This window comes from Hemibagrus wyckioides, linkage group LG19 (assembly GCF_019097595.1).
Source record: "Hemibagrus wyckioides isolate EC202008001 linkage group LG19, SWU_Hwy_1.0, whole genome shotgun sequence".
Lineage (NCBI taxonomy): Eukaryota > Metazoa > Chordata > Actinopteri > Siluriformes > Bagridae > Hemibagrus > Hemibagrus wyckioides.
Window position 1 is genome coordinate 15,079,437 of NC_080728.1, and position 23,570 is coordinate 15,103,006.

General features: G+C 40.1%; 1 protein-coding gene across 1 annotated transcript; it reads right to left on the minus strand.

Moving 5' to 3' along the window:
• Positions 1–121: 121 nt before the first annotated feature.
• ing3 (inhibitor of growth family, member 3) lies at positions 122–9,452 on the minus strand. Its single transcript, XM_058417594.1, has 12 exons — positions 9,317–9,452; positions 9,103–9,174; positions 6,991–7,091; positions 6,635–6,700; positions 6,334–6,430; positions 5,260–5,331; positions 5,049–5,165; positions 4,748–4,908; positions 4,117–4,304; positions 3,428–3,620; positions 1,657–1,695; positions 122–1,119 (listed from the first exon to the last, which is right to left on the minus strand). Exons 1-12 carry the CDS (start codon positions 9,342–9,344, stop codon positions 1,003–1,005), a joined length of 1,251 nt encoding a protein of 416 aa, XP_058273577.1. The 5' UTR covers positions 9,345–9,452; the 3' UTR covers positions 122–1,002.
• Between the last annotated feature and the right edge of the window lie 14,118 nt (positions 9,453–23,570).

The window sequence follows — 23,570 nt, forward strand, 5'->3', positions numbered from 1 at the left end:
ACACAAACACACACACCAACAATCACTGTGTTCTTTCTATAGTACACCTGGCAGCACCTGGCTGTAAAAGCCTAGCCAAAAACCGATTTTATGCTTATCTGCAAGTGCACACATTTTCCTGTTTTTTTTTTTTTCTTTTTCATTTTATTTATATATTTGTGCCCTCAAATCACTTAGCTGAATGAAATCCTGACTAATATATAATGAAATGCACACTTACAGATAAGCACAAATTTCTTGAAAATGTGTTGTGTCTTGAGATATGAGGTTTCATTCCCAAGTGAAGCACAACTCAACATACCGACTGCAGAGTATCCCATATTTCTGGTCATGAAGTACTGCAGTACAGGGCATTTAGTGTTTTTCCTGCTCTCATCAGACCTGTATCCACTCACCAGCTCATTACTGAGTTTAAAATGTGCATTTTAGAGCAAGGAAAACACTAAATCAGCAGTGCAGGGGGAACCCCTAGGACCTGGATTGAAAATCCCTGGTGTACTGAATACACAAACACTTCAGAGAACACCAATATCATCTGGCTCTTCTCGTTCAGAGGCATTGCGGGTTTTGTGTGAATTTCCGGGGTCCGTGGTTTATCGACACGTTTCCGCACTACATTTCTGAGTTCGTCTTGTCTTTGCGAATATGGATTAATAGGAGTGAGATGCACTAATTTGTGCTGGAGGTCATGATCCCTACCATCACGCATGGCAGGCTGAGGAATGTCTGAGGGTTGGGTGCATGTTAACAACCCTTCCCTACCAATCAGGACTTTAATCGAAGATAAAAATAACTAAAGGTCGTGTCTCATTTTACATTTACAAACACACTGTCCTCAAAAGCTCATTTTCACATTTCACAAAGCGGAGATCACATTGGAGACTTTCTCTCGCACAGTTTTCACGAGGGAAACGAGGGGGGAGAATCAGGCAGTGAGATTGGGTCGAGAGTTTTGGGTCGGAGATTCTGGAGTCAGCTCTGGGGTGATGGATGGATGGATGTTTATTTATGCCTGCTTCCTCTCCTCTTCATGGCTGCTGTACACTGTGGGCAATACCACTTTCCTTTAGGTGCCTCGGTCAAACCTACACAGCCGTAGTGGAACCACTCGATAGGACACTGCACACAACAAAATTTTGCCAATTAACACAATGTTCCGTTCTTAAGTTTCTCTGAATCATTAAGAGGAAAGAATAATCATTATATGTGTCAGTGAAGTTTAGTGATGCTAACTATTTCTAGGCTTTAACAGAGCCATGTGTTCATCATGCTTATGGCTAATGTGAAAGCTACACAACAGTTCAGAATTCAAAATGCTAACAATATTTAATATGTATATCAATATATATAAAATATTGCTACTTTATGAACACAATTAAGAGATTTGAACACAATTAAATGATCTGAAAACTAAACAAATAGTAAGCCTCAATTATCATCTAGCTGCCATGACTGGTCCATAATGTTATAACAAACCACTTGAACAATGATATTTGCCTTGATAGACTTAAAATATAAACACAGGTTCCGTATGAACACACCACATTATATCCCACAGCTATAGTCAACGATGAACAAAACATTCATCTAGCCCTGCGTGTTCCAGTGACCAGGCTCTGTTTACTGAAGATATGTGAGTGAAGGAAGTGTACTTACATCCTGGTTATCACAGCCAACCATCTCACCATAAGACACCTGCAAATGTAGAGAGACTTATTATGCATTTCTGCAGAGGCAAAGATGAAAGATACATTCACAGTGGAACAGAGATTGAGAGAGAGACATGAAACTAAAAGTTGTTTTGGTTTACCTACAATACAAAACAAAAGTAATATCTTGTTAGCAAATAATATTTTGTGGCCTATCCTGACCAAAGCGTGAGAAGACAATGGGGAGTCAATGCATTTGCACACGCAAAAAAAAAAAAATCACCTAAATAATTTACCAAACTGTATACAACAGCACTCAAGGCTGTGGCTAAGACTCTTTTTATTGCATCTCTTTTACTTCATGGGCATATTCCCTGAAACAAGCGACACTAAGAAATAACACTGTGCAAGTGGGTGTGGGCTGAGAGGGAATTTTGGAAAATAGCCAGCCAGTGATACAGGAATTTCCACTAACCTAAAAAAAAAACAAATATATGAGACCGACAAAAACTTTTTTTGTTTTGACTTATTAACAAAATCATAATGTACAAATTACTGAAAAAGTAAAACATTAATATTATACAAAAATGAGTTCGCCACGACCAAGAAAGCGTCCTAATACGATATGTATGAATAAAACTTCATATGAGGGCAGAGAAAATGCTTTCGGTATTCCAGGGTGAATTTCTAATGCTAACTGCACTGTGTGTATTGATTTCCACATTAGGTTTTATTAGAGAGCTCCACTGGGTTAATACAGGTTGTGGTAAGAGAGTCAATGTTTTGCGATCCCTACCAGACAACTGTTAATTGTAGATTTTAGGCTAAAGTGAATCTGGCAGGTAAATGCGCTGCTAAACCTACACTGCCAGTCAGAAGTGTTGGAATTTTTTCACACTGCTGCTGGACACTTAAATCTTACTGCTCAGAAGGTTCTGAGCGATTTTTTTGCACTCATTCTAACCTTATCTTTCGTTAGCATAGCTATTTGTTCCCCCAGAAACTTCAATGGCAGATGCTCTAATCTAAAGCTATTAACAAACTGTTTAATAATCAGAAGAAAACAACTACTGGAAATTCAATGTGGTATAACAGAAATAAAACACTTGGTCATGCGGGTATTATTATATAATCATAAATGTAACTTATATCAGACCTATAACAGTGCAACCCTCTGTCTTTTATTCCTTAATTTATCACGATTATTTGTACAGACTAAAGAAAACGATACCCAATGGCAAATAAATAAATAAAGCAAGCTAAATCTTTGTGCTTTATAAATCATTTCTCAGCCAATTTAACTTAACTTGGTTAAAGTCCGAAATCAGTTAAACAAAAACGATCCTATACAGAGTGTTCAAAACTTTTGGCTGACAGTGTCCACCACGAAATAACTAGTGCCTTCGTCACTATATTTAGGACAGATGTTCTTAAAGGTATAATCTGAGCTTTTGGCTTGCTGTGTTTAACACTAAAACAAAGTCAGGACTCAGGACACTAGACTAAACACTGAGTAGACATGAACACCTGTTAGTGCAAGAAGAGGGTTTTCTGATTTACAGGCAGGTATATGAGACCAATAATGGTCTTTTTATTTACAGGACCTTGACCAATAATATATATTTTATTGACTTGCCTGAATGCCAGAATTTCACCATTTTTGTTTAAAAGGGATTTATGATTAAAACAATATACTTAACATAGTCTCTGCAACTATGGAACAAACCGGACCAATTTACTCAACGTGGCCATAAAAACAAAGAGAAATGTGTGTGTACCTGGTTGCAAATGCAGTAGCGGGGCTCGTTCGGGTCGTAAGTCCAGTCCACTTGTCCGCTGCTGTCACTCTCTGGTAGTGCAGCCGTCTGCTGGGCCAGCTCATGAGCCAGAGCCGAGGAGGAGGAACAGGATGACAGGGAAGAAGAGGATGAAGATGACGAGGACTGGTGGTTGGAAGACTTATTGTTGTTTCTGGACACACACAAGTTAAAGAAGAGAGAGATACAGACTGTTAACAACCAAATCAGTTAATATGATACCAGGCTTCCAGGGAAAAGAAATCTCAAAATCCTGGTCACAAAAACACACAAAGAAATCCTTGTTTTTAGATTCTTACAATTAATAAATAATCATGCTTGTCATATCTTGGGTTGTTTGAATATTCAAGATTTATTTTCAGCTATACAACTCTGCATCCACAATGGATTCGGTCTGGCCAGTGGCCAAATGAAGTGCAATGCTATTATTTACATCAGCCATCTGTCATAAAGGTCATATTAAAATAGTCAGTTCAGCGCTACTATTCCGTTTTCTCGAAATGGGAAACAAAATCCAGTATATGTAATCAATTACTTCACATGGCTTTTTTTTAATAGTTTTTCCACTGATTACAGGAATACTGGAAACAGATTTATAAATTAAGAAGGAATATGTGATGTTCCCCTTTCCGTGTGTGCGAGGGTCTTACTTGCTCTTACGCCCAGCGCGGGAGTCTGAGCTGTTGCTGGTGGTGAGATTCTGTGTGAGAGTGGAGGCCAGAGTCGAGGACATGTAGCCAGAAGACTCTCTGCTTGAAGCAAAGTCTCGAGCCAGGATGTCGTTTTTAATGGCCTCATAGGAAGCCTTCATACTCGATGTCCTCCTGCCCTCCTTCATCTGCAATGCGAGACCACATACACCCCAAAACAGCTGTGAAATCTAGTACGGTACATTCAACACTGCATTTCATAAATGAATACCGTATGTAAAATTATGTATAACGTAATGCAATGTACAATTAAAAGAAATCAAGAGATTTGTTAAAAGCAACATGTTTTACTTGAATTAAATAAAAAATTTGAAAAGAAGAAAAATGGTCAGGTTTATATTTTGCACTCATTTTCCTGAGTCGAGTTGTACTAAGGTACTAAAAAGTACCTTAGTAAAAAGGTACTAAACTTGAATATTCCTTTTTGCCTTCAAATGTAACGATGAAACAGTAAGAGTATTTTAACTATTAGATGTGCACTGAAACAATACAGATGTAGCAGGTGGAGAGAAGAAAATAATGAACAGTGGGGAAGAAGGAAGGAGTGAGAGTGTTGGGGGTTTTGTTTTACCTGTGCTGTGGCCTGCACTGCCTGAGCTGCTGCCATACTGATGGCCCCTGCACCGGTGGCTGGACCAATTGGCAGGCTCAGGTTGTAGGAGGAAAGAGACTGGGAGGAATTCACATTGTACACGCTGTTGGACGAGGAGGATGTGCTGTTCACTCTGCAGCCTGTCTCACACACGCACACACGTTAGCAAAGTGCCTGAAGCAGTCAATCAATGTTTATAGAGAACAATTTGTGCACACACAGGGCTCAATAGCATGAATTGACATTCTGAGAGCGTGTGTGTGTGTGTGTGCATTTTTACCCGGTGTGTTCTCTTTGGAGGCATCTGATGTCAGAGTTGAGAGAAGAGCTTCAGATTTAAACTTCTTCTCTGGCACATGCTCAGTAGTGTGGTGAGTTGGCGTGCTGTACTTCCTCTCTGATAAGTACACACACACACACATTACAAAAAGAAACAGGGTATAATGTATGAAGGCATGTCTGGTGGAGACAGAGTAAGTAGTATGTCTTACTTTCTCCAGCGACATGGGAGTGAACATGATGGTTATTGACAGGTTGAGAAGGACTGTCCATTTCCAAAGACCCTGCAGTAAGAAAAAAAAAAAGAAGAAGACTTCTTCAGAATGGTTCAATAAGAATAAACATGCAAATGCAAACACAAACCAATCTAGACTAAAGGAGCAGAGTAGAATTTATAAAGCAATTTGCTGCTTGCCAGCCAAATTGCATTTGCGGTGTAAATACTGATAAGCTTTTCCCTTCCTCCAAAACAAGTTAAAAACTCCTTCAGGTGAAACCACATGAAGTTATGCTTAGCTAGCCCACTGAGCAAGTAAAAGCAATAAAGACAACAAATCCAATGTTTTGGTTGCCTGGAAACCTAGGCTGAAACGTTGTAGCTAATGTGGTGTTAGAACACATGTTGAGTGTATTAATATAGACTACAGAAAAACAAATGAGTTCATAGTCGTTATCCTTTTCTAACAAGGTTTCTAACGAAGCATCGTGTTGTGCTGTAGTATTCTGCCCTCACATGCGATGTACATTAATTATATTATTCAAGTGTGTGTAGCATGTTTTATTTTCTCTCATTATGTATGACTGTGATGTGACTACATGTGGTTTGGAGGAGAGTTTTATGACTGCTTTACTTGGGACTTTACTTTGTAAATGTCCATTGTTAAAAGCGCTATACAAATAAAATTGAATTTTAGCTTGGTTTTGTTTCTGCATAACGTGTGTTCCTGATTCTGGACTGAGATATCTGATTTTTGCTTTAAATAAACAAATAAATAAATAAATAAAATAAAATAAAATAAATAAAAAAATATCAATCAAAAATGTGGCTTTTTATTTTCTGGTTGTTAAGCTTGCTTGACTGATAACTGACTATGAGTAAAAAAAAGTAATAGCCTGCATACAAAATCTGCTTCTGGCTCATGCCTTGGTTTAGCAACCCACAGAGTAAAATGCTCAACTGAAAACACAGAATGTTTCTTGCCTCCTGCATAAACCCATAGACAAAACTCGGCAAGTGTGAAAGCGTTCTATGGATGCTGCCTAAATAACAGCTGGATGTTCCTTACGTCTTTCCAGGATCTCTGTAATGCCGGCGTTGTCCGCTTCCAGTTCCATTTTGAACTTTGCGAGTTCCTGATCCAACTTCCTTAAGTGTCGATCCACCTAATCGACGCAAAACACAACAAAAGCTCTTAAACCACAGCAAACATACTTTTAATAACTATCAGCATTTCGTGCTTTCTGGCTGTAAACTCAAGACTGGAAAATCAGCTGTTTAAATTCTTCTTAAGCACCAGTTTATTCGCAGAGAGTGACTGCCATCTAGTGGTGACGCAGGTAAAGTGCAACATAAAAATGTTCACTCACCAGATCATAGATTTGATTGGCTAATTGGACTTTCTCATCAGCATCCTCCAACGCTTTATAATAGTCCTACAAGAAAACGAATCATTCTTGTCATTCATTTGATCACTTTCAATAGGCAATTTTAATATGTTTATTAAGTTACATGACAGATTACGTGCAAAGAAAAGTATTTGGCCAGATATAAATAAATCAACAGTTCACAGCAGTTTAAAAAAACAGAACAAAAATGAACACAAGGTAGGCAGACAAATTTGTCCTCGAATGGTAAATAAAGCCGTCTGCTTTGGGATTAAAGTGCTATTTCTAGCAGATGTTCTATTGGTGCTCTGTGAAAATTGCTTTTTTTTGTCCTCTACCTTCTTAATAACCTCCATCTGCTCCTCCCTCCATTCGGGTTTGTTCTTCTTTGCGTTGGCAAAGAACTCATTAACTCTCTGCTCCAGCTGGTCCATAGCATCTGAAAAGCACAAGCAGTGTTATGATGAGCGTGGCCGTCTCAACCTACTGATCTGATACGGAGTCGGAATTAACTTACTGTGTTGTGGTTAGTCAATGGTGTATATTTAGATTGTTACCTGCTGACTTTCTGTATATAATTTTATTTTACGTGATAAAGTTTCTTGCTGCATTGCTTCTTACCCAGTTGTTTTCCAGGGGACACAAAGGCACCAAAATCCCTTTCACTGTTTAACCCTATGATTTTTGTAAACATGCTAGCTCCTTGAGCATTTTCCTAACTATAACTAACGGCTATCCCACACGCCGACAAATATTTCATTAGTGACCATACCAAACCCGAAAAATAAGAAAGAACTGGCTAATCACTACCATGTTAGTTGAGTTTTTTCCCTCTTCTCAGAATGCCATCCTCCCTCACTGTTTCATTGCTAATAGTATGGCAACACAATAAATACTAACAGTTCAAGAGATTTATGGAAAGGTCTTTCCAACACTTAGACACTTTTGCTATTTTTTTAATATACCATGGTTAATTAACATTGATCAATAACATGTTATTTTTAGATTAAGTTTTCATACTGTGAAAATTTCACTACTATTACATACCAAACTCATTACTGCTAATAAGCCCTGCCCTGAGATGGACCTCATCTCACAGGGGTGAGTGCATGATATTAGACTTGATTGGTAAGACGGTAATAAGGCGCATTTTTTATACTCATTTGGGTCGTTGCCATCAAAATTCTCAGCATGTGCCTACTAATTACCTCCTTTAGAGACTCCACGTTACATATGGACTGTCAAACATACGGCCAATAAAGATCCTAATTCAGCTCAAACAAAGCCAGACGCTGTGTTTTAAATTAAAATTTTACAAATGTCTCGCCAAAATGGAACTGGAAATTTGGGCTCTGTGTTTCTGTTATTACACTGGGGAACTCAGCTTCTCCTTCAGTAAGTGTTTTATCCTGGTCAGGATCAGGAACCAATCCTGGGAACATACCCAGGATGGGTTACCAGTTCATCTCTGTTCACACAGACGTTTACACTTTAGTGTACACTTACACCGATCAACCATAGCTCATATGAGCAGTGAGCGGTGAAGTGAATAACACTGATTATCTCATCATGGCACCTGTTAGTGGGTGGGATATATTAGGCAGCAAGTGAACATTTTGTCCTCAAAGTTGATGTGTTAGAAGCAGGAAAAACAGGCATGCGTAAAGATTTGAGCGAGGGCCAAATTGTGAGGGCTAGACGACTGGATCAGAGTATCTCCAAAACTTGCAGCTCTTGTGGGGTGTTCCCGGTCTGCATTGGTCAGTATCTATCAAAAGAATCCTTCAAGTCCTGTAAATATCCTTTGAGTCCTGCAAGTATTCACAAGCCACACACACACACACCTTTAGGGATCTAACTGAGTCCATGCCTCAACAAGTCAGCGCTGTTTTGGCAGTAAAAGGGGGATCAACACACTATTCGGCAGGTGTTCATAATGTTATGCCTGATCGGGTGCACACTTTAGGTTTAGTGTTTTGGGAGGTGGATGAATCCTAAAACACCCAGCCACAGGGAGAGCATTAATTATTTATACACACCCTGAAAGCACTTTTAAGTTTCAGTTCCAGGTTATAACACTACAAGATGGGGATACTTATACAAAATTTTGTAAAAACGTGTGTTTATCAGTTCACGTGCTTGTAAATAAAGACAGTTGTTGTGTTGGTCACTAAACTGTTTTGTTTTTGTTGTCTTATCCACTTGACACTGGACAAAGTGTGCCTATAATGAGTGGGACATCTCAGAGTGAAGGAGTTTCCGCGCATCCTTAGTTTTTAAGATGATCCTTCTAAACTTTCAGAGCTCAGATCTCATCAGAGAAAAAATGTAAAGAACTTGGCTGTAAATATAATAAACATTTATAATGTTGTGATTCATCTGACTCGAGGTGCAGGGTTTAGTTTTAGCCCACTTGGCTGTTACACGGGAGCCCGATCGCAGTGTCTTACTCTGTACTTGCAGGTCCATCTCTCGCATTTCCGTAAACCTGTCGCGGAGATCCATGGGTAGCTGCTCGATCACTGCCAGAGAGAAGAAAAAGCAAAATTACGGGCTAGCCTAGCAGGCTAACAGCTGCGCACCATTATCGGCAAAATAGCAGCCGGCGAGTCAAATAAACCCGCTCACGCGGGCACGAAAAAATAAAACCACGTATATACTTACTTTCGAGGTAGTCCTCCAAGTACAGCATTTTGGCAAATGTGTGTTTTTTAACGTTTTGCAGAAAGCGTTGTAATCGTCAATATGGCGCCGACGGTCGCTGAACGCTGAAGAGAAAAAAACAGCAACTGTAAAAGGGGAGGGACGTTACGCCGGCGACGTGCGCCTCCATTGGCTGTTCACGGCACGCGCGGAAATTACGCCATTAAATAAGGCCCATGGGATTTGTAGTTCTTCACTGATCGCTGTACTACAGTCCTCCCGCACGATGTTCCTGAACGTTCACAACACCAGCATAAGTTATAAGTCACAATACATTCCACGCAAATAAGTAAAGTTTTAGCTCATTTTGTAGAAAACACCATAACCGCACACACTTTACACTTTATTCAATAGTATATTCATACTCAGAGCAACATCAGTCATTGTTATCCCCCCCACACACATATTTAGTCCATTCTTTTACCTTGCACAGGCTCCCATTTTATTGTATTCATGCAATACATTTTTCTTTTTTCCCCTCCATATTTTGTCTATTTTGTCTATTATTTTACCTTGTACAACCTCCCATTTTATTTTATTTTATTCATATGTAATATATTTTACTTTTCCCCCTCATATGTTGTCTATTCTTTTACCTTGTACAGCCTCCCATTTTATTGTATTCATGCAAAACACCCCCCCCCATATTTTGTCTATTATTTTACCTTGTACAACCTCCCATTTTATTGTATTCATGCAATACATTTTTTCTTTTTTCCCCTCATTTTTTTTCTATTCTTTTACCTTGTACAGCCTCTCATTTTATTTTATTCATATGCAACATATTTTTACTTTTTTTCCCCCTCATATTTTGTCTTTATTTTACCTTGTACAACCTGCCATTTTATTTTATTCATATGCAATATATTTTTCTTTTCTCCCCTCATATTTGTCTATTATTTTACATTATACAACCTCCCACTTTATATTATTCATATGTAATATATTTTTCTTTTCCCCCTCATATTTTGTCTATTATTTTACCTTGTACAACCTCCCATTTTATTGTATTCATGCAATACATTTTTCTTTTTTTCCCCTCATTTTTTTTCTATTCTTTTACCTTGTACAGCCTCCCATTTTATTTTATTCATATGCAATATATTTTTACTTTTTCTCCTCATATTTTGTCTATTATTTTACATTATACAACCTCCCACTTTATATTATTCATATGCAATATATTTTTACTTTTTTTCCCCGTCATATTTTGTCTATTCTTTTACCTTGTACAGCCTCCCATTTTACTTTATTCACATGGAATATATTTTTACTTTTTCCCCTCATATTTTGTCTTTATTTTACCTTGTACAACCTCCCATTTTATTTTATTCATATGGAATATATTTTTACTTTTTCCCCTCATATTTTGTCTATTATTTTACATTATACAACCTCCCATTTTATTTTATTCATATGTAATATATTTTTCTTTTCCCCCTCATATTTTGTCTTTATTTTACCTTGTACAGCCTCCCATTTTATTTTATTCATATGGAATATATTTTTACTTTTTCCCTTCATATTTTGTCTATTATTTTACCTTGTACAACCTCCCATTTTATTTTATTCATATGGAATATATTTTTACTTTTTCCCTTCATATTTTGTCTATTATTTTACCTTGTACAACCTCCCATTTTATTTTATTCATATGCAATATATTTTTCTTTTCCCCCTCATATTTTGTCTATTATTTTACATTATACAACCTCCCATTTTATTTTATTCATATGTAATATATTTTTCTTTTCCCCCTCATATTATGTCTATTCTTTTACCTTGTACAGCCTCCCATTTTATTTTATTCATATGCAATATATTTTTACTTTTTCCCCTCATATTTTGTCTATTCTTTTACTTTGTACAACCTCCCATTTTATTTTATTCATATGCAATATATTTTTCTTTTTTACTCTCATATTTGTCTATTATTTTACATTATACAACCTCCCATTTTATTTTATTCATATGCAATATATTTTTACTTTTTCCCCTCATATTTTGTCTATTATTTTACATTATACAACCTCCCATTTTATTTTATTCATATGTAATATATTTTTCTTTTCCCCCTCATATTTTGTCTATTCTTTTACCTTGTACAGCCTCCCATTTTATTTTATTCATATGCAATATATTTTTACTTTTTCCCCTCATATTTTGTCTATTCTTTTACCTTGTACAACCTCCCATTTTATTTTATTCATATGCAATATATTTTTCTTTTTTACTCTCATATTTGTCTATTATTTTACATTATACAACCTCCCATTTTATTTTATTCATATGCAATATATTTTTACTTTTTCCCCTCATATTTTGTCTATTATTTTACATTATACAACCTCCCACTTTATATTATTCATATGCAATATATTTTTACTTTTTTCCCCCTCATATTTTGTCTATTCTTTTACCTTATACAACCTCCTTGTCACACAACAGTCTGGGCCAGAACACCAGAGGGAGCCCTCACCCGAATATTAACTATCTCTGGCCACTTCCGGTACTGAGGCTTATTTAAGCAGCGTGCCACCTCAGCCTCATTGCGAAGCATTGTTTCCGTTTGTGTCACTTGCCAAGCCTTTATTCTGTTATTGTCTAGTTACCTCGTGTATGACCTTGCCAGTTTATCTCTTGACCTCAAGTTTCGGATTTGTGTTTTGGATTAGTTTTCTGAGTGATAGCTTTCTGGTATTTGACCCTTTGCTTTCGTTATCTTGACCACGATTTCTGCCCACCGTCCTTTACGAAATCTGCACATGGACTCTAACACTCCTCTGCCTGACGAGGCGTTACAGAATGCTTCGCCTGAAATGAGTCCAGCGGATATGCGAGCGGCGTTATGGCGACAATGAGCCCTCCTTCGTGCTTATCAGGAAGAGGTTGACTCGCTGAAAGCCGCTAATCTACAACTTCAGCAACAGCCGCGAGAACAAACAGCTGCCACGGCGTCGGCATTCCACGTACGCAGCGAACTTCCTCGTTTTGCCTTACCCGAAAAGTTCGATGGATCCGCCGATCACTGCAGGGGTTTCCTTCGTCAATGCGATAACTATTTCGCTCATCAGCCAGAGGCATACAGCGACGAGAGAACCAGGTGCGCATTCATATTATCTCTGCTAACCGGACGAGCGCTAGATTGGGCTGCAGCGGTTTGGGACTCAGACCCCAAGTCAAAGTGTCCGCGGATTATTTCGCGAACTTAATCAGGGAAGTGTTTGAATACCCAGCGGGAGGCAAGGATGTGTCTGTACAGTTGCTGGAGTTGTGCCAAGGGAGGGACGCGGCCGCGGATTATGCCATTAAATTCCGCACGTTGGCCGCTCAGTCTGGATGGAATGCGACAGCTCTCATGGCGGTGTTCCGCGAGGGACTCAACCCAGGATTACAAGCAGAAATGGCCTGCCGCGACACCAGCATGACGCTATCCCAATACATCTCCACTGCCATTCGTCTAGACAACCTGCGCCGTCAACACCGACCTGCAGCCACCAGTTCACGTGCTATGCCACGCCGCATGATGGATATCCAGCAACACACAGAGGATCTAACCGAACCGATGCAACTAGGGAGGGCTCGAGTTACAGAGGCTGAGCGCGAGCGGCGCACTAAGCTCCAGCTATGCTTTTACTGCGGCAAACCGGGCCACCGTGTGCTTCGATGTCCTGAGAAGCCAGCTACAACCCAGGTAGAGACTATTGAGCATTTATCCAAGGTTTCTCTTCCTGCTTTCTTGCTCTTTGCTAATTCTGTGTCAAAAAGTTCTGTGTCACAGCACTGATTGACTCGGGCTCGGCGGTTGACCTCATTGATGCTAATCTGGTGCACGACCTTCACATCCCCACAGTCCCATGCATGCCCCCACTCCATGTGACCGCCATTAACGACCAACCCATCGGAGGGGGCCTCATTTCTCATCACACACCACCCATAGACTTCCAACTCGGGTTATTCCATCGTGAGCGACTATCATTCTTTGTCATCTCTTCCCCATCTAACCCCGTAGTATTGGGCTTCCCCTGGCTGCAGCTTCATGACCCCGATATCTCCTGGAAGAACGGTGACATCCGCAGGTGGGCTCCTTCCTGCATAAAAAACTGCTTTCAGGCTCACACTCCTCGTCCATGCCTCGCTACATCCATAGAAAGCCCAGGTTCAACCAATCTAATATCGCTCCCTCAAGAATATTCCGACCTGCAGGAGGTTTTTAGTAAAGAGAACACGACCAGGCTCCCACCACACAGACCATGGGATTGTACCATAGAACTCCTGCCTAACACCACACCACCCAAGAGTTGAGTTTACCCTCTTTCCATCCCTGAGAAAAAGGCCATGGAGGACTACATCGAAGAGGCCCTCACTGCCGGATATATCCGACCCTCTACATCACCGGCAGCTGCGGGTTTCTTCTTTGTGGAAAAAAAGGATGGAGGGCTCCGGCCATGCATTGATTATCGCGGTCTGAATGCCATCACTGTGCCGTACCCCTATCCACTCCCTTTAGTCCCGGCCGCCCTCGAACAGCTACAAGGAGCTAAAATATTCACTAAGCTCGATCTGCGCAGTGCTTACAATCTGATTCAGATACGAGAAGGAGATGAATGGAAGACAGCCTTTCACACCATGAATGGACACTATGAGTACTTAGTCATGCCATATGGACTCACCAACGCCCCAGCGGTTTTCCAATCTATGATAAATGAAGTGTTCAGAGACATGCTCCACAGTCACGTTATAGCGTACATAGATGACATACTGATTTACTCATCCAACTATGAGCAACATGTTTCCCACGTTCGTGACGTACTTCACCGTTTAGCAGCCCACAACCTCTTCGTAAAATTGGAAAAGTGTGAGTTCCACCGTCCCTCCATAACGTTCCTGGGCTATGTGATATCTCAAAAAGGAATAGAAATGGATCAGTCCAAAGTATCAGCGATCACATCCTGGCCGGAGCCCACCAACATTAAGGGCTTACAGCGATTTCTGGGGTTTGCTAACTTTTATCGCCGATTCATTCGGAACTATAGCACCATAGCCAGTCCCTTGACCTCGTTACTAAAGGGGAAGCCACGTAAACTCAGATGGACTGACCAAGCCAGCAATGCCTTCAGTAAGCTCAAGCAAAGCTTCTCGTCTGCCCCCATACTCCGGCACCCCCGACCAGACTTACCGTTCACAGTAGAGGTTGATGCCTCCAACAGCGGCCTCGGGGCGGTGCTCTCTCAACGCCAGCCAGAGTCAGGCAAATTACACCCATGCGCCTTCTTCTCTCGTAAGCTAACCCCGACGGAAATGAACTATGACGTGGGTAACAAGGAACTACTAGCCATGAAGGCTGCTCTGGAGGAGTGGAGACATTGGCTGGAGGGGGCAGTTCACCCGTTCCTCATTCTTACAGATCACCGTAACCTAGCCTATCTACGGGAAGCCAAGCGTCTGAACTTACGCCAAGCCAGGTGGGCACTGTTTTTCTCGCGATTCAAATTCACGGTAACCTATCGTCCTGGGTCCAAAAACGGAAAAGCAGATGCGTTCTCTAGAATTCATGAAGTCTGCGAACCCTCCGTTCACCCAGACACCATCCTTCCGCCGTCTGTGCTGGTTGCTCCTATACGTTGGGATTTCATGGGTGAGATCGAACGGGCCTGCACCTCCGAGGCACCCCCCCCAAACTGTCCACCCTCCAAGCGGTTTGTGCCCACGACACTCCGTCACAGACTGATTAAGTGGACCCACGAGAGCCCCAGCACCGGCCACCCAGGTATGCACCGCACTACTCAGCTACTGCGCCGGACCTTTTGGTGGCCCTCTCTAAATCAGGATGTGGATGGGTTTGTACGTTCCTGTCCCATGTGCGCCCAATCTCGAACTGACTGCCATTTGCCTGAGGGCCTGCTGGAACTGCTACCCATCCCATGACGCCCCTGGTCGCACCTCTCTATAGACTTTCTCACAGACCTCCCCGAGTCACAGAGCTTCACCATGATCATGGTCGTCATAGACCGGTTCTCCAAGGGCTGTAAACTCATCCCTATGAAAGGCCTACCCACGTCTATGGAAACCGCCGTAGCTATTTTTCATAACGTGTTCCGAAATTTTGGCATCCCTGAGGACATAGTATCAGACCGAGGGCCGCAGTTTACCTCTAGAGTATGGCAGGAGTTCTGTAAGCAATTGGGGATCAACGTCAGTCTGAGCTCGGGATATCATCCCCAGTCCAACGGACAAGCCGAACGCCTGAATCAAGAGCTGGGGAGGTTCCTGCGAGTATACTGCAGCAAGGAGCAACATAGATGGAGTGAGTTCCTCCCGTGGGCCGAATATGCCCAGAACTCCTTAACCCATTCCTCTACGGGGCTGACGCCGTTCCAATGTGTACTAGGCTATCAACCACCTTTATTCCCATGGTCTGAAGAACCCTCCGATGTCCCCGCAGTGGATGACTGGGCTAGACGTAGCCAAGAGACTTGGGAGCCAGCCCATGTCCGACTTCAAAGGGCAGTACGAAGACAGGCAATTCAGGCCAATCGCCGACGTCGGCCTCACCCAGCCTACCAGGTGGGTCAGAGAGTTTGGCTATCCACGCGTAATTTGAAACTCAAACTACCCTGTCGCAAACTCAGCCCCAAATTCATCGGCCCCTTCAAGATCGTTCGTCAGGTTAATCCTGTCTCTTATCGCCTGGAACTGCCTGCCTCTTATCGTATCTCGCCCACGTTCCATGTATCTCTGCTCAAGCCCTATCATGAACCTCAAACCACGCGCTCCGAAACCCATGAACCACCTCCTCCCCTGGACATCGACGGCTCCCTCGCTTATCGCATTCGCACCATTCTCAACTCGCGTCGACAGGGTGGCCGCCTCCAATACTTGGTGGACTGGGAGGGGTACGGTCCAGAGGAGCGCTGCTGGGTCAATAGGCAGGACATCCTGGACCCTGCACTCATCGAAGAATTTCACCTGAACTTTCCCCACAGACTGGCCCCTCGCCCGAGGGGGCGCCCACGACGACGAACACCTGGAGGTGTCCCTAGACGGGGGGTTCTGTCACACAACAGTCTGGGCCAGAACACCAGAGGGAGCCCTCGCCCGAATATTAACTATCTCTGGCCACTTCCGGTACTGAGGCTTATTTAAGCAGCGTGCCACCTCAGCCTCATTGCGAAACATTGTTTCCGTTTGTGTCACTTGCCAAGCCTTTATTCTGTTATTGTCTAGTTACCTCGTGTATGACCTTGCCAGTTTATCTCTTGACCTCGAGTTTCGGATTTGTGTTTTGGATTAGTTTTCTGAGCGACAGCTTTCTGGTATTTGACCCTTTGCTTTCGTTATCTTGACCACGATTTCTGCCCACCGTCCTTTACGAAATCTGCACATGGACTCTAACACTCCTCCGCCTGACAAGGCGTTACACTCCTACACTATTCTAGAGCAGATTTCCTTATTGTCCTTATTATTCTATTTTTGTATTTTATTTTATTTTTCATCTCTGTTTTAAATTCGTTTTTAATTCTTGACTGTATCTTGATTTCTTTTATACATGAACAGTCATAAAAAGCATTTCACTACATGTCATACTGTGTGTGATTGTGTATGTGATAAATAAAATGTAATTATGAATTTGAATGTTGAAGTTATAATGAGTTAAGTTGTGACGTTTTATTAGCTTATCAAAACGATGCCACTTATTTTTGGCCAGGCAGGGTATTACCTTTCCTACAGTGTTTCTAGATAGATAGATAGATAGATAGATAGATAGATAGATAGATGGATGGATGGATGGATGGATGGATGGATGGATGGATGGATAAGACAAATTTCTAATAGCCTAATCAATTTTTTCCCTCAGAGATGTTCATTTTAATGCTAACAGAATACCAGTGATAAAATCTGTGATTAATGCAAAACTTCAGTAGTTATTGTTTAATTACACTTGTTCTCGCACTTTCAAAAAGTATTTCATCATGCGCGCTTATTATTTTATATGTCATTATTAATATTCGTTAATAGACATGTCCCTACATTTGCGGGTCAGTCTGTTACATCAGTAAAAAGGGTTCATTAAAACAATGCATGTTTTGACTAAGTCTTACGGTTCAAAAGAAATTACATCGTTTTTCATATTAATTTATACAATAACAGTTGACAATTTGCTGTAATAGAGATTATAATCATTAGAAAAAAGATTCCTAGTTAAACTTGAAGCATAATTATACTAGATTAGTCAAACATTAAAAGCGAGAGAGAAAAAAAGAGAGAAATACTTCAGTATTCTTGCTGACAAATGTGTCTCTTTATGTATAATAAATCACTTGATACTTACTTGTGAAAGGAAAGCTATCTATATTTGCTAAATAGCTTTATATAAAAACATATACTTAAATAATAAGGTGAAACGCTTTACCGGGGTGAATTGAATTTCAGAAGCCTTGAAAATTGTTGGTGGCAGTTCAGCTTTAGTTTATTGTAAGAATGTGATCCCTGAACAGCTGTAGCTGAAACTGAGTATATTTATCAGGGTCGGGACTTTATTGATACCGGCTTGCAATTATATTTTGGATTGATATTATATCGATGTTAACCAACACAACACCTACAAAACATGCACATGAGCCTCTGATTTTCGAACCAGCTTGGCAGCAGAATTCTGCAATCCACAAAATGGAAAAAGTGGGGTCAAACCACTTGTGACCCCAGCTACTGAGATTAGAGTGATAGAGTGCATTTAACACCAGATACATTCAAGGAATATCAGCCTCAAGAGGGCAGCCATGTCTGAAAATTCACATACAAGCAAAGAAGTGGCTTCATAACATCAAACTTATTCATGGAGAAAGAAGTTAACGCACGCTCGAAATGTGAGAGACGTCAACAGAAGGTGTCATATTCATTATTATTTCCAATCAAAACATTCTACATGAAGAAGCAAGACTATCTGAAGCCATCTATAATACAATACAATACAGCACATTAGTATACAATATATTGTACAATACATTAAAACTTTATCAGAACAGAAAACAATGGCATTTCCAATGCAGGTAAAAAGAACAGTTATAGTGAGTAGCTGGAGAACAGACACAAAGGAAATGGTTACAGACAGAACAACTTCACTGCATGTTGTAGTGTGTATGGCCGTGTCTGTGTCCAGTAGAACTGAACTGGAATTCTGATTAATTAAAATTAAATTAAATTAAAATTAAAAAAAAAAATTCAATTAAAATTAAATTAAAATTTACTTCACTGTAACATATGTATTACTTGCAAATAGAGCCAAGAACAAAGAAGTGATCAGGTTTGGTCATTGGGAACAATGGTAGTCAGTGACTGGTCATTAAGAATAATAGTGATCAGTTTTTGGTGGTTGGGAACAATTGTGATTGGTTGTTAAAAACAATGGTGATCAGTGATTGGTCACCAGCAAGAGTGGTCATTAGTGGTTAAACACAACACTGAATAGTGGTTGGTTGTTGGGAACAATGGTGATCAGTGATTGGTCACTGGGTCTAGTGGTGATTAGTGATAGTTGGGAATTATAATGATCTGTGATTGGTTGCTGGAAATAATAATAAACATAATGATTAGTTAATAGGAACAATGGTGATCAGTGTTTGCCGGTTGGGAGCAATGGTGATTAGTCATTGGTTATTGGTTATTAGGACATATCCTCATGCACATGCAACCAAGTCAGGCTTTACACTCTGGCAGTGAGTCTATCTAACCTGCTTTCTTAACTTGTATAACCAGCAGCTGTGATGTGAACTTGAGAGAAATTTAAAGTGCAAGAAAACACACTAACCTCTGCTCACTAGAGTCAACCTTTAGGAACCTCCTTTTTGAAATATCATCTAAAAAGGCATCAGTTTGCCAAAAACTGCCCTCATTTAATCAGCTTTATACATTCAGTGAACCTAAGACAATATACAGCTGACAGACTGATACAGTCCTTCAGTCTATTAGGAATAGCCCTACAAATTAAAAAGGAGACAAAGGGTTCTTTCACACTTTTTCTGTGTGCACTGACTGGACCAGCCTCAAGCCTTGCACACTGTAACCATAACAATGCTCTGACCAGTCCTTACCTCAGGTATTACACTGATATTGGGCCAAAGTTGGATGCCAGTGTTTACACAGGGTAATTTTATCCATTGAGGCTAACAAAAGTTCAGTCACCAACACTGGCTCAATGTTTTATAGGGAAGCCTAGAATAGATATTAGGCCAGTGACAGATTGCTTTCTTGGTAGCAAGTAGTTAACTAACTACACTTCTAGATCTAGATTCTATTTTAATGTCAGTAATAAAGATGTAATAATGTTTGCTTTTACTCTGGGGATTAGAATGAGGTTTGCTTTCACTGGAGGCAGAAAATCAAGCAAATTTGAGCTGTGCAACCTGACTGCTTGTAGCCAGAGATAAAGTGGGATGTCGCATAGTGTACCAAAAAAACACTTATTAACCCTAGCGTAATACTTACTACATAATACCAAGAAGTACCACAGTAAAACCATTGAAGCATCATAGTTACCACAAAGTAACATAGAAATACTAACGTCATAATTAATAATAAATAATGTTGTTAATGTCATAATTGCCAGAAAAAACCATAGTAACAATATTAGTGTCATAGTTACCAAGAAGTACCACGTTAAAACCACTGTAGAACCATAGTGGTGTCACTTACCAGGAGATACCACAGTAAACCAATAGTAGTGTCATATTAACAAAAAAAGAAGCACAGCAAAGCAATTATAGTGTCATATTTACCAAGAAGTACCACAGTAAAACCAAAGTGGTGACACAGATACCAAGAGGTACCAGAGTGAATCCATAGTAGTGTCATAGTTACCAGGAAGTACCACAGTAAAACCAAAGTAGTGTCATAATTACCTATGAAGTACCACAGTACAATAACAATAGTGACTCAACAAGACGTGCCACAGTAAAGCCATAATAATGACACAATTACCAAAAAGTACCATAGTAAAGCCATAGTAGTATCATATTTACCCAGAAATACAATAGTTAAACTATAGTAGAGACATAGTTACCAAGAAGTACCACAGTAAAGCCATAGTAGTGTCATAATTACCAAGAAGTACCACAGTATAAGAACATTAGTGACCTATTTACCAAGAAGTACCACAGTAAAGCCATAGTAGTGACATATTTACCAAGTAGAACCACGATAAAACCAAAGTCATATTTACCAAGAAGGTCTTCAGTAAAACCATAGTAGTAAGAGTTATCATGAAGTGACACAGTAAATCCAAAGCAGTAACATATTTACCTAGAAGTAAAACCTCTTTATTGTTATGGATACTATGAAGTACTTCAGTAAATAGTAAGCTTCCACAGCAGTAAACAAGGTCAAATACCAGACAGGAAAAAATATTATTAAAATACACCTGTTTAATAAAGATACACTATGGATGTATATAGTAAGTCTTAGACAGAAGGCACTGGTTTAAATAACTTCCCATTAACACTGTCCACGGTTTAATCCTCTGCATTATAGACAGTCGACTGTGTGGCTCCACAGACATAATAGTAAATTTAGGTGACAGCAGATGCAGATATTTTGATCCAAAATGAACTGGAATACAATCTAACCACAGAGCTGACAGCTGACAGTGACAAATGGTGCAGGACTGCAAGTCTCCAGCGAATGATCAGAAACAAACCATGCACAATTGTGGGATAAATGTCACTGGAGAGTGCTTTCAACCCATATAGTATTCAAGTGTTTTGTCTGAAGCCAAGTCTTAACCCTCCTTGCACCAAATATTTTGGGAGCACATTTCAGAGCAATGATGAAATATGGAAGTGATCTATTACTTACTACTGCAGCAAACTGCTTTGGGCTATACATGAACAAATATACAGATAAAAAACCCCAAAAGCATATACTGTATGTCCAAAAGTATGCGGACACCTGGATAACGTGAACTTATTTTGCCAACTCTTGGATTTGATATGAGTTTCTTATTTCCAGTGAAGGGAAATTGTAATGCTACAGCACAAAAAGATATTCTTTTGACATTACAATGGTTGGCAGCAGTTTGGGAGAGTCACATATAAGTGTGAAGGTCAGGTGTCTACAAACGTTTGGCCATATAGTGAATTAATCATTTTCTCTACAGTATTTCTCTCAGGAATCATCTCCTGAAGTTAGTATCAAGCTTGTACGCAGTTATTATAATTATATGGCAGCCTGAGAAAACTTTCAGCACGATTCAAATTTTGACATCTTTTTTTATATAAAGTTCTGTATACGACAGACTTTCCTATACATAAACATGCCTCTCCTTTGCATGTTATCTCAACCACATGCAAGGTTATAGCATTTTAATATCTGGTTACCCCACAGAGGTTTAAAGCGAGATTTAACGTTTTTTTTTTTTTGCTGACTGCAGTGCAGACATTTTGACAGACTCCATCTGATTCCAAACTGAGTCTGTTAGACTTGTGTTCAATATGGTACAGTACATCAAAGTGTGACATTCCCTGTGTGAAGAAATCCCATGTAGCTAGCACAGCGTTAGATGTGTTCAAACAGACGGCTGATGGCCGTGATTGTTAAACTGGCTCCTTACCCAACGTGATCCTTACAGGAAGTTAATGACAAAGCAAGATTAAAAATACAATTAAAATACAAACATTTCCATGTTGTTAAATATAATCATATTTTCAGTGAACTGTCAAAGCGGAAAAACAAGCCACGGTCATGTCCAGTGACTTTTCAAAGGCAGTCGTTCTGTTAAAAGAACAAGCAAAAATGCAATTAAAAGACAGTAAAAAAAGTTATGTTCTGTAAAACGTTCAACAGGCCCTGGTGTCTCCAAGACCCCATAAGTGTTAACTCCATTTTTAGCAAATGCACAATTCATCTTTCCGTAAGAAATAATACACAACACGTTGTTATAGGAAAATAATGCATGCTGTGTGTGTCACTGAATCCACCACCCCACCACCTACACCACAGCAATTTGCCAACAACTCCAAAGTTCAATTTATTAATAAACAGCATTGTATGCTTTTTAATGATTTGAAGTTTGATTAAGTTCAGTGGAACATCTAAGAGACATGTTAGCACTTATCACTTGTGCTATAGCAGCAATAAACAGGCATTCCCTCACCAGCTTCTCTCTCTCTCTCTCTCTCTCTCTCTCTTAAAAACAACAACAGCTTGCCGTTTTACCACGAAACCAGAAAGCATAAACTCTTCTGTCACAATAAATAAATTCCTCCTAGCAAAAAACATCACCACATACGTAGTCCTAGGTTCCAGGTTCTGGGTTCAACTCTGTATTATTAGCCTTGGATTATGTGGATCCTCCTTCATATAGAAGCAAAGACATATTAGAAAAAGCAAATTAATTGTAACCCATCATTTATGTATGAGCCGGAACTACTTTCTGACCTGTGCTGTTATACTAATATAATATACACCATCTGCGCTATCAGGTTCCGGCATTCAACTATGCTATAGTATAACATCTATTACTTTCAAATCTGATAAAATTGCATAGTATTGCAATCTTTCAGTTTCCTTTTTCACACATTTTGATAAGTAAAAGATCTCAAAGTCATTAAGCACACTTTGCTATAGCCACTTTCCCTTGCATAAAATTCACTGTTCTAATTTTTCGATTTCTCTTGTTAGTTAATTGTCATAATTGTAATCAAATTTCTAATTGTTTTCCAATCAAAACAAATTCAGTTTTAAATGTCCGTGACGGGTGGCGGCACGGTGTTTAGCACATTCGCCTCACACCTCCAGGGTCCTGGGTTTGAGTCTCGCTTCCACTCACTGTGTGTGTGGAGTTTGCATGTTCTCCCCGTGCTTGGTGGGTTTCCTCCAGGTGCTCTGGTTTCCTCCCACAGACCAAAGACATGCTTCTAGGCTAATTGGAGTCTCTAAATTGCCTGTATTGCATGAGTGAATGAGTGTGTGTGTGTGTGTGTGTGTGTGCCCTGCGATGGGTTGGCACTCCGTCCAGGGTGTATCCTGCCTTGATGCTCGATGACTCCTGAGATAGGCACAGGCTCCCCGTGACCCGAGTATAGATCGAATAAGCAGTACAGACAATGAAATGAAAAGTCTGTGATGGACAGCTGTTCCTAGATACCCACACCTCATGCTTAGTGTTGGCGCTACACATCTGGAATTATGCGATCATGCTCGCGCAACTCGTTTTGTCGCC

What these genes read in the sequence shown, in the direction of transcription:
- ing3 (XM_058417594.1), bottom strand. Translation starts at nt 9,344, where the DNA reads ATGCTGTACTTGGAGGACTACCTCGAAA. An exon ending in CGCGCTGGGCGTAAGAGCAA is followed by an intron (nt 3,621 to 4,116) that starts GTAAGACCCTCG and finishes GTGTGTGTCCAG; the next exon opens with AAACAACAATAAGTCTTCCA. An exon ending in TTGGCTGTGATAACCAGGAT is followed by an intron (nt 1,120 to 1,656) that starts GTAAGTACACTT and finishes TGTTGTGTGCAG; the next exon opens with TGTCCTATCGAGTGGTTCCA.